Here is a 12,426-nt window from a genome sequence, read left to right as displayed (position 1 = left end):
AAAAAAGAAAAAGAAAAAAGATTAACCAGATTTACTACGTCACAGCTTGATGTCATATACTGCATATATATATAAATATATATAGGCCTATATATATCAGGCATATGCCTGATGAAGGTCGTGAGACCGAAATGTTGCTAATAAAATTTTGATACTCATTTGCAAGTACTGATAGCGTGCGGGAGTTCCTTGTTTTATTGTTGATTTTTTGACCTACTTAGTTGGTCTTTTTTCCCATGCACCTATCACCTGCAGGTGTGCGATGGCGTTTTCTAATTGATTATATATATATATATATATATATATATATATATATATATATATATAAAATTTGGATTTCATACATTCATTTCTTATTCAAACAAAATCCTGTCATCCAGCAGTCTCCTCCCTTTCTCATTCATTCTCATCCTTTTCACCAAAAATGTGTACAGATCAATACGGTACAAAGAACATGTAGGATGTTGGAAAATAACAATGCCTTTTCTGTTAACCAAATGCTTTTTAATCTTCGCTATTGCTTCAATGCAAATGAACAAGCATGCCGTTATTTGTTGCGTAGTGACGCATGTTCAAGTAAGCCAGATATGTGCAGATTTTGCGCAATATGCTATATTTAATAATCATGATGACTCACGAGTTGAGTATTTGCGCTAAATCCGTGCAGATTTGGCTTACACGAACTTCCCCAGCAAAGTGAGTAAACATAGTAACACGCCAAATTGGCTAGTTATTTGACAGCGTTACCCGCCACTGTTGGTTTTTACCCGCATTTGGTGAGTGTTAATTTCAAACCCTGTATATATATACATTGTACTAACTATAAGTAACTTTGCGACTAATAACAACTAACTCTCATTAATTTGCAACTACAGGTCAACTAACTCTCAATATAGTATCATTAGACTGTTAGGTTTGAGTTAGGGTTAGTGTAAATTGACATGTACTTACTTGCAAAATTACTTATAGTCAGTAGAATGTCTGTTGTGGAGCATCAAAATAAAGTGTTAGTAGATATTAAGCAGAGAGTCTACTAATACTGTAATGACTGATAGTTGACATGTTGGAAAGTTAGTTAGTATAATGTCTAAAGTGGACTACTGGAATAAAGTGTTGATTCAAGTAATAACATTTAAAAAAAAATACTGATATCATATTTAAAATTATGAGAATAAAGGACACTATTCTAGCAAAAGCTGTATTATCAAAATTTTAGATGTTAAAAAATTTGGTATCACTTTTCAATAAGGTTCTTTATTTAACATTACTTAACTTAATTACTGTAGTTAGCATGAACTAATAATAAACTGCACTTATACAGCATTTGTTGGTAACGCTTTCTTTTACAGTACAGTACTTACGTGTACTTACAGTGTACTTACCTAGAAAGTACTGACTAATATAAGGTAAGTACATGTGTTAGGGGTAGGTTCAGGGTTAGTACCTAGTTATTACCCAGTAATTATAATTACTATAATAAGTACACAGTAAGTACATGGGTAACAGGACTGTAAAAGGAAGCGTTACCCATTTATTAATCTTTGTTAATGTTAATTACAACATTTACTAATACTTTATTAAAATCTTGTTAACATTAGTTAATGCACTGTGAACTAACATGAACAAACAATGAACAGCTGCATTTTTTATTAACTAACGTTAACAAAGATGAACAAATACAGTAACAAACGTATTGCTCGTGGTTAGTTCATGTTAGTTAATACATTAACTAATGTTAAATAATTAACCTTATTGTAAAGTGTTACCAACAATTTTAACATGCTACTAAAATGCTGTTGTATACTGCCCAGCCCTACTACACAAATGCTCACATTGTTGTAAAGCTTAATATTAATTAGTCACAAATCTTTATCAACACCAATAGTGTTCTTCCTCAACCTCCTACAGAATAAAAACCCTATAGATTCCCCCCTCCCACCCATCTCTCTCTATGTTAATGAACGTGAGAGTCTAGGTCTCATTAGTACTGCCCTGGTTGCTGGCCTTGTTCAGGAGCACTGGGTTTCATCAGCCTACAGGTAACTAATGGAGACCTAGAGGTCGGCAAGTCAGAAAATCATTAATATCCCATTAATAATGCAGCAGGGGCTAGCATTGTGGCTTCACCGCTTTAGAGGAAGGAGGGGATAGTGAAGAAAATAGCAGAGGGTGCAGATAGGAAGATAGAATTAGAGGAGAGAGGGGGCAAAAAAATCTATGTGTGAGTATGTGACTGAGTGAGTAGTCAGTGCATAGTGTGTGTGTGTGTGTGTTGGGGGGGGGGGGGGGGGGGGGGGGCATAATGACCAACATTCCCTCATCAAATAGATTAGCAAGTGTTAAAGAGCCATGAAAAGGAGCCATTTAAAAGAGTCGAATCTTATCAGACCTGTTTATCATCTGGCCCTGCCAAATTGTAAAAAAGAACATTGATAGAAGGGATTTAAGTGCCAAAGTGTTTCCTTAATCACAGGTATAGTGGGGTTTTAACAATACACTGTCAAAGGAATAGTTCACTCAAAAACCATCAATCATAATAAACACCAATGTTTCTGGTATCTCAAGAACCAAACATGACTGATGTCTATCTTATGAAATCTCTTTTTCAGTGAACAACTAAATTTCTGTATTTCGCACATGGAGTTATCATAAAGCTTCCCTTAGATATGGAATATATCGAATAAGACATACAGTATGGAGTATTTTTATATTGTGCTTTCATGATAAATGTTTGTCTTTTTGGGAGCAGTACAGCACAGTATCCTCATTCATTTTGATTACATTAAAAAGAGTGACCAGGAAATCCTTCATTAATAAGATTTTTTTTGCTTATAACTTTTATTTATATTTTTCATTAATATAATGAGTTTTTATTTTTAGTTAAACTACTTCATTAAAGTTACCATGAAATCAAAATGAAATTTTTTATGGAATATTGCAGTACTAATTATAAATGATTTATTCGTGCACATTATTGTTATTATTTAAATCATTTGCCCTCCAAATCTAATCTTTAATCAAAATAACAACTTGCAACAACATCTCTTCCCTGATGACGTGTTTACTGTGTGTGAAGGCGGGACAACCTGTCACTCACATTAGATCATAACAATAACAAACCACAACAATCCAATGATCCAATCAATTCCCGATGGATTGTCCTAAATTTTTTCTTGATCGAGAAGCCGTTTTACTCAGAAAACGTCACAATGGGGAATACATTTTTTTTTTAAACTTCCATTTCATGCCAAATACAAGAAGTAAAGTAAATATAATACATAATTAATTAATATAATTAAAATAATGTACAGAAATAAATAATAATAATATATATACTTTTTGTCTAATTGTCAAGCTGTACTCATATTTTAAATGCCCCAAAATTAACTACATAAACAATAGGTGTAGGATTTACTTTTTTCACTCAGAAATTGCACGGGTGGTAAATTGAATTGGTCTATTGTTTATTCTATCGTAATTGTACAATACTATTGTATAATGTACATGCGTCTTACGGTTTTATTGTAAATACAGATGCTGCATCTAAAAAAAATTCACTACATAAAAGACTTCTTGCCAGTGCAAACTAATTTTGACAAATCACTCCAATACAAAATCTTTCAATCCCCATACAACACTGATTTCACCTTGCATCCCACATATATATTATGCTGAATCATCATCGTCCTGTTTTAGTCCAGGAGAGGAAAGTGAATGAGCACAGAAATCCCATCAGGCTCTTGGCTGGCGGTCCTCCCAATCTCCCTTTCATTCTTCTGTGATGTACAGGAATGCTCAGAGATATGAGGTGGACAGTATTTGCTCAGACTCATTACTGAATCTCTGCCATTTTCACTTGACATTTTGGACCATTATTACCTGTCTGACATTTGAGGGCCAGAACAACATGTCCATGAAGAGCTGATTACATAATGGTCCGTCTGCCCACATGTCTTGTTTACTCCTGAGGAGTGACTAATATAGAGGGAAGCAATTAATATTGTCGAATTTCAATTCACACAATTAATGCTCCACCCAAAGGTCTCAGCTCCATTTCACAGACTGGCCTCGCAGTGGGCACCGTCGAGGGGTTGTGATGGTGTGTTCCTGGATCTGATGTGGTACTTTCAGTTCTGTGCTAAAGGCAATCTTAGATCAGCATGTTCTGAGATTTTCCAAGATCGAAAACTAGAAAGAAGTATCAATAACAACAAACTCTCCCATAAAGAGCTTCTGCATCAAATACTGGTCCATTATCTTGACTGCAACACTAAATCTGAAAGTCCCAGACTTAAAGGGGTGGAATAAAGGTGAAGAATTGCTGATTGGTGGATTGGAAGGGTGGGCGTAAGTCAAAAGGCCTCCGGATCTTTTGATCCCTGTCTGACGCATCGATTCCTCATCATTTCCCATGGACCTATGAAGTGAAGCCAATCAATCTTAGTGCATTTTAAAGAATTGTTTCACTCAGTTCTATAAATTGAGGGCAGACCATTTCTTCGGAACAAACAAAAATCCCATTAACAAATACATCAACTCCCACACAGAGATTAACGTATCGGACCCTATTTTAACGATCTGAAACGCAAGTATCAAACGCGAAACGCAAGTAACTTTGAGGGCGGATCTCGGTCAAAAACGACTCTTGCGCCCGACGCAAATCTAAAATGGGTTGGTCTGAAGTACGTAGCTACATTACTCATAGGTGTGGTATGGGCGTAACGTGCAATAAACCAATCAGAGCGTCTTCTCACATTCCCTTTAAGAGCAGGCGCGCTTGTTCCATGGCGTATTGCTATTATTATGGCGGATTTGCCAAGCGCACGCCAGGAGCGGTTCAAAGCCGAGGAGAGAGACGTTCGCGCCAGGACTGTAAAAGACAGAGAAGTGACATTGTATGGGGATGGGAGAAACCCACCGAAATTAGCTTCGGTTAAACGGGCTTTTAATAATTTGGGTAAATGTATAAGCTAGATTTATGCCTATTTTTTCACATCTTCATGGACATCACAATGATTTCCCTCGTGTGTTAATATTTTTCCTTGTAATAATGTATGATTTGCAAAAATGGGAACTGCTGCGTCTGTGTAGATGAGAGAAGCAAGTGTATGCGCGTTGTGCACACGCTACATTATGGCCAAGCATGCGCCCTTAAAATAACATCTGAATAACGCGCCACTGACTTTAGACTAGGTTTTTCCTGGTCAGTGGCGGAATTGTTTTCTGGAACTGCAAAATAGCACCAGGGAACGTTTGCGCCGGAACACGCCTCCTCTTTTTGCTGAACCGCCCCCGGGAGCGCAAGTTCATTCCCTAATTTACCGACATGCGTCTGTGGAGAGAAAAGTCCGCTGTGCGTCGGTGTACAAAGTCAATTGCGCTGGGTGCAAGATAGGGCCCATCGAATTAATTCAGGAAAACGCAAACATTCACAAACACTTTAGGCCAGAATCAGAAATGAAGCAGGACAAAATGCAACATAGTAAACAAATAGAAAGCTAATATTTAAAAGGTGTCAACTATACAAGTATCCATCCATCCATCCATTTATCCATCCATCGGCTCCTTTTACATTCATGAGCTGGAATTTGAACTGATAGGGCCTCATTTCTTAAATATAATGAAACATAACTATTAAATGTAAATATAACCTACATTTAATATGCATTTCTATAGGTGGCTTGTCAAACATGGATTATTATTCATTCATACTGAAACCTAAAAATCTTCCAAACTACACTTGCAGCAGTTACATGAATGTCTTTGAATTTCATTCCATTTTAATATTAATTTAACATTTTACATTAAAATAATATATTTTTTGTTATTTCAGTTCAAATCCAAATCAAATTCAAATTCAGGAATTTAAAAAGCTTTGAAATTATAAAGGCATTCTAAATTCAGTTGTGAATGGCGCTCAAGCCTGCCGCCTACATAAAGTCCCATAGACAGATCCCTTTTCAGGCAGACAGACAGACGGCTCCCACTCTCTCCTCCTGCTGGATCATTCAGAAAGACCAGCCACTGACCAGGGGATCATGAATGAAAGACTGCAGAGGATTTTTTCTCTCTGAGCAAACACAGCAAGTGACATTTACGCACACACGCTCAACACACACACACACACACAAATCCAACGCAACATAACAACAAACTCCGGTGCTACGCATAAAACATCATCACACACAGCCCTTATGCGCAACAAACATTAAAAGAGAAGCAGCAAAGTGGGGAAGTCAGGGAAAATAGTTGGAGGAAAAAAGGGCAAAAACCTGCTTTATGTCTCTCTCTTTTCTCTCCTTGACTCTCGGAGAGCGAGGGAGACATGCCTTCCAAAAGTGAGCAAAGTAAACTTTCAAGAAGAAAGCAGCAAGAACTCAACGCGTGGGAGAGAAAGGAGACTCAATGTTATTTATATATTTCTGTTTATCTGTTTTCCTGTCATTTATTCAGAATGCAGCGTTTGAAACACCCCCTAGGATGAGAACGAGAGGAGAGGAGAGGAAAGGAGATGGCAGCGGCACAGCTGCAGAAATTGTTTGGGGACTCATGATAACTGGAGAAAATATGCAATATAGAGACAAATGGTGAGGTTATAATACATTTTTCTGTAGCCTTTTTCATCCCATCACATTTTATCTTAGATGGAGTGATCCATGATGTAGAAAAATGATTCCAGAACTCATATAATATGTGTCTGATTTTACCTCACATCATTGACTATTACTGATGATATAATATCTGGCCGGCTTGAGATTTTTTTTTTGACTGTTGGCTAGCTGATCTCTCTCTCTCTCTTTCTCTTCCTCTCTTGCTCTGCGTAGGTTTAATTTGTGGAGATTAAAGGACACATAGCAAGGAGCAGATGAGATCTGTTTTGTCCTGAAGCATATTTTCTCCCCTGGCTTACCGCCACCCCAGAACACATGACATAAAACCACTGATTTACTGCATCCAACATTACCTGAGCTTGGCATCCTTCTCATCACAAATACATAAAAAAACTGATGCAATAGTTTTTAAACTGCATCCAAATGCAAAAGTGTAAATCTGAAATAAGTTAAAAAGCCCCATATATTATGTGATTTAAATTGAGTTTAATTGAGAATACCTTTTAAATTACAATTTGATTCTCGAATCAGCATGAAAGTACAATTAGAATCAACTGAAATTCATATAACTAATTTTTAACTAGAAAACCTAGATAGATAGATAGATAGATAGATAGATAGATAGATAGATAGATAGATAGATAGATAGATAGATAGATAGATAGATAGATAGATAGATAGATAGATAGATAGATAGATAGATAGATAGATAGATAGATAATATTATCATGCGCAATAAGACACAAAAGAGAACACAGTGCGGTACTGGCTCGCATTGTGTGGGAATCTCCTGTGTGTGTGTCTGGCACACACACAACTCGTGAGCACATAAAGCAACTTCAGACAGCGCTTGAACGGACAAAACACAAAATTATGCCAAAATGTCAGTTTTGTTGAGTATCCTCGCAAGCACAGTCTTAAATGAATGTAGAGAGTTGTGAGAAAATGGGATGCGCGTCAGATCCGCATTATGTGCGGCAGGTCTTAAAGTGACAGTAGCCCAATAAACCCGAAAATCTGATGAAAAGCTGAAGTGCAGAGTGATGTCAATCAAACCATTGATCCAAACTGGCGGAAGTGAGAGACTGTAAGTTTTGAACACTTATATCTTCTAAATGCAAATTTTGTCATTGTTTTTGAGCACTAGTATAGAGTATAGATAACAGTAGGCTAACATACACATACTAAAAGCCAACATTTTTGATTTCATGGTGACTTTAAGGATAACCAAAGAACAAAGGAAAAAGATAAATAACTTTTGTAGGTTTAATAAGGATTTATCAATATTTAATTAATAAGTGACGCAGTGAAGACTGTGAAGTGTCTGATAACTTTATTCAGATTCTGTATATATACACTAACCTAAAGGATTATTAGGAACACCAGTTCAGTTTCTCATTAATGCAATTATCTATTCAACCAATCACATGGCAGTTGCTTCAATACATTTATGGGTGTGGTCCTGGTCAAGACAATCTCCTGAACTCCAAACTGAATTTCAGAATGGGAAAGAAAGGTGATTTAAGCAATTTTGAGCGTGGCATGGTTGTTGGTGCCAGACGGGCCGGTCTGAGTATTTCACAATCTGCTCAGTTGCTGGGATTTTCACGCACAACCATTTCTAGGGTTTACAAAGAATGGTGTGAAAAGGGAAAAACATCCAGTATGCGGCAGTCCTGTGGGCGAAAATGCCTTGTTGATGCTAGAGGTCAGAGGAGAATGGGCCGACTGATTCAAGCTGATAGAAGAGCAACTTTGACTGAAATAACCACTCGTTACAACCGAGGTATGCAGCAAAGCATTTGTGAAGCCACAACACGCACAACCTTGAGGCAGATGGGCTACAACAGCAGAAGACCCCACCGGGTACCACTCATCTCCACTACAAATAGAAAAAAAGAGGCTACAATTTGCAAGAGCTCACCAAAATTGGACAGTTGAAGACTGGAAAAATGTTGCCTGATCTAATGAGTCTCGATTTCTTTTGAGACATTCAGATGGTAGAGTCAGAATTTGGCATAAACAGAATGAGAACATGGATCCATCATGCCTTGTTACCACTGTGCAGGCTGGTGGTGGTGGTGTAATGGTGTGGGGGATGTTTTCTTGGCACACTTTAGGCCCCTTAGTGCCAATTGGGCATCGTTTAAATGCCACGGCCTACCTGAGCATTGTTTCTGACCATGTCCATCCCTTTATGGCCACCATGTACCCATCCTCTGATGGCTACTTCCAGCAGGATAATGCACCATGTCACAAAGCTCAAATCATTTCAAATTGGTTTCTTGAACATGACAATTAGTTCACTGTACTAAAATGGCCCCCACAGTCACCAGATCTCTTTGGGATGTGGTGGAACGGGAGCTTCGTGCCCTGGATGTGCATCCCACAAATATCCATCAACTGCAAGATGCTATCCTATCAATATGGGCCAACATTTCTAAAGAATGCTTTCAGCACCTTGTTGAATCAATGCCACGTAGAATTAAGGCAGTTCTGAAGGCGAAAGGGAGTCAAACACAGTATTAGTATGGTGTTCCTAATAATCCTTTAGGTGAGTGTATACTACCTGTTAGTTAGGTGTGATTAATCGTGATTAATTAATTAAGTATTATTTTTTAATCGATTGACAGCACTAAGACTTTGAAAGCCCAACTTCAAATGTTTTGAAAACACTGCAGGATTGAATATAAATGCTTTAAACAGTAGTACCTCAGGTGTCAACACCGTGTCTCTAATGCTTCACCACCAGTCGGCTTCATCTCAGCTGTTTATTATAATGCTGTCTTACGCCTCTAGAATTGCTGCATGTTGACAGAATAGTTTCTATCGTTCTTTGATTTTTCTCAAGGGTAACCCAAACACAACAGGCATCGTGGGTGGCTCGAGCACACTTACAATGTTCATAAGAGTGAGGAGGTACTTCTCCACATGTTGCTGTTCATGAAACTGCACTACGGAGTCGTCCACCCCCAGCAAAACCTCAATGTTGTAGACTCGTTCGGGGGACTGTCTGCGGGCTCGTCGGCTCTGGTTAATACTGCGTTCCACGCCCTGATACAGAGTCTCAAGATCCAACAGTCCGCCCAGATCAGCACCTATATATATATAAAAATAAAAAATAAATCAGAAATTGAACAGTTTTTAAGTGTAAACTGATACATCATTACAGCAATGCACAGACTTTCTTTTCCTTTTAAGTGACATTGTTGAAGACATGAAAGGAAAAGCTGTTTTGTGCCATAAGAAAGCTATCAAACCACTAGCCATGTGGTGTCATGAGGTCATTTCCTCGCCAGGCGGAGAGATGGAACATGGAGGAGAGAACACATTGAGGAAGATCTATCACCTTGTCTCCATCACCCAATCAGCTGGGGGCATCTTCTATGCTCCAATTATGTAATGTTTCCTAGGCAACCTGCTCATGGGTAAACCAACGCTCGGTGCAGACTAATATTAGCTCACCAGTCACTTTCTTATTGGATGATAATCCGAGAGTAAGAACAATATTCATCATCTTAATGCTGAGAGTCAGTAACATATTATTACAGGGCAACAGAGGCAAGAAGACAAGCACAGAAAATTCCCAATAAACCAAATGGAGAGGTGTTTGAGTGTTTTCTTTTCTTTCTTTCTTTTTTCTTTGGTGTTTATTATGAAGGATTTTGTAGGGTTGTAAACTTCCTCTCACCAGAAGGTGTTCATTATATCACAGCCTGTGTCAGCAGATTTTCACCCAAAATTAGAAGAAAGCTTCTACAGTACAACAAAAGCAATTAACATGCTCTTGGCTCATGTCTTTTAATATGCAAAGAATATGAAAATTAAAAAAAAAATTCTGAAGTGATCCAATTTTTTTTTATTGTATTAAAATTATAGTTTAATTAACAGTATCTATTTTGTAGAAGTATCTGCACCAGGCTGATGTTATAGCATAGTCTGCTCAAAGCTGTGATGAACTGAAGGTGGGGGAGAAAAAGCCACCATGTTGCAGCAGTGCCTTGTTCCGCAGAAGTGAGAAGAAGAACAGATCCCCACATTATCAATCTTAGGACCTGTTAATACTAATTGAGAAGCGAATTAAAAAGTATTAAATATTTGCAAAACATTTTTTTTTTTTTTAACAAACCTACTTACACCGAGTCCACACATCATTCTTCAAAGGTTTGTGGTCAGTAATTTTTTGATTAATTATTTTATTATAAATGCCTTCTAAATTAATGCTGTTCATTTGACTTTCTATTAATCATGAAAAAATTTAACATGGTTTCCACAAAAATATTAAGCATCACAGTTGTTTTCAACATTGATAATAATAAGAAATGTTTCTTGAGCACAAAATCAGCATATTGGAATGATTTCTGAAGGATCATAGTCAAGGATCAAGGATTCCCCATATGTTGCTGAGCACCATAAAAGCCCCATTGTTTCAGTATGAAAGCTTCTGCTAAGAACATAAATGGAACAATGCAATAATCAATAAAAAATATCATTATGGAAAAAATCTGTTTCTTTGGAAACAGAAAGAGAAAAGGCTTTCCTTAAGGGGTATTCAACCCCCCCACCCCCACCACCGCATTACCCTACAGGTGATGACTAACCTCCATCTATGACATCTGTCTTTTTCTGCTATTCAGTTTCATTCCGTGATCCTCCAAAACTTGACCCATCACCCTGTCTGTCAAATACACACAGCTCCGTTCTGATCTCATGAGAGAACATTTACATTCAGGCTGAGGAGTCCTCGCCCTTATCAGGACACAAAGCTACTTTGTCTTTCAACCTTTGAAAATGTCAAGAGAACCTATAAGGAAGAGAAAGATGGAAGAAACACAAGAAGGAGAGAGGGAAAGGGTGCTCTTGGTAGGACATTTGAAAAGATTGATATCATGTACAGTACAGTCGTGGTTCTGTTTGGCGATGCTAGGGAAAGTTTGACTGAGTTTGTGAGCTGTGAGTGTGTTTTAGTCACAGATGTACATGTTCACAGAACGTTGCTCCAGAATCACAGTGTCATCTTATGAACCTAAAGTACTGAACTCACAGTAGCTCGTTTCACTTCAACTCAAAGCATCACATGCTCATCTCTATGAGTGACAGATTTATGGGTCGCCGGGCCGCCAAACTGCAAAAGCACTGAGACAGAACGAGAGTTTGGTACATCTAGACGTGCCCGCTGACACATGCACATAGAAATGCACACAAATATGAATACACTTCCAAGCACAAACATTTGCCATTTAGTTTTGTATGGAGGTAAAAGTGTTACAAAACTTGAGAGCTTGGAGATTTTAATCTGAGCACATGTACAATAAATATTGATCTTAAATAAACATCTTAAATCTAGTTCAATTTCAAAGCAACTTTTGTAATAAGACAGTGGCAAAACTTGTCACAATTATGTCTGTGTCCTTGTTACACATGCCACATGTAGTTACTATAGTAATAACTATATGTATAATTGGATCCAACTAGCCCTAAATGTAACCTAATATTAACCCTATAGTAAGTACATGTAGTTAATTGATATTACTCAGTACTTAGATGTATAATCACACTGTAACAAGGACACCTTAAAATAAAGTGTAACCCAAAACCCACTTGTGCACATAAAGTCCAAAAGCAAGTGAGCAGCACAAAGTTTGGATGAGTGGCAATGAAGCCTCGCCCATTCATAAGAGCAAGAACAATCGATTCCTGACCAATCAAATCAGACAATTCTGGAATATGATGATGTATTAGCACCATGGCAGGTGGAATCTGCAGCTGTAAATAAATTGTATCTTGACTCTAAAATGATTATCCACAAACATCA

General features: G+C 37.6%; 1 protein-coding gene across 1 annotated transcript in view; it reads right to left on the bottom strand.

Annotated features, from left to right (window-relative positions):
* The window catches only part of LOC130089729 (A disintegrin and metalloproteinase with thrombospondin motifs 2), a gene marked incomplete at its 5' end in the record, with an annotated part of 47,740 nt that extends 38,018 nt beyond the window's left edge, over nt 1-9,722 (bottom strand). Inside the window, one exon of the mRNA XM_056257225.1 lies at nt 9,510-9,722. Within this exon, the coding sequence (XP_056113200.1) occupies nt 9,510-9,722 (213 nt within the window). The remainder of the gene's footprint in view (nt 1-9,509) is intronic.
* Between the last annotated feature and the right edge of the window lie 2,704 nt (nt 9,723-12,426).

Source organism: Rhinichthys klamathensis, unplaced genomic scaffold (genome assembly GCF_029890125.1).
Source record: "Rhinichthys klamathensis goyatoka isolate OS25496 unplaced genomic scaffold, OSU_Roscu_1.1 h1tg000136l_1, whole genome shotgun sequence".
NCBI classification, from domain to species: domain Eukaryota; kingdom Metazoa; phylum Chordata; class Actinopteri; order Cypriniformes; family Leuciscidae; genus Rhinichthys; species Rhinichthys klamathensis.
Note: the sequence above shows the minus strand (reverse complement) of the source record. Positions and strands in the feature narration are given on the sequence as shown.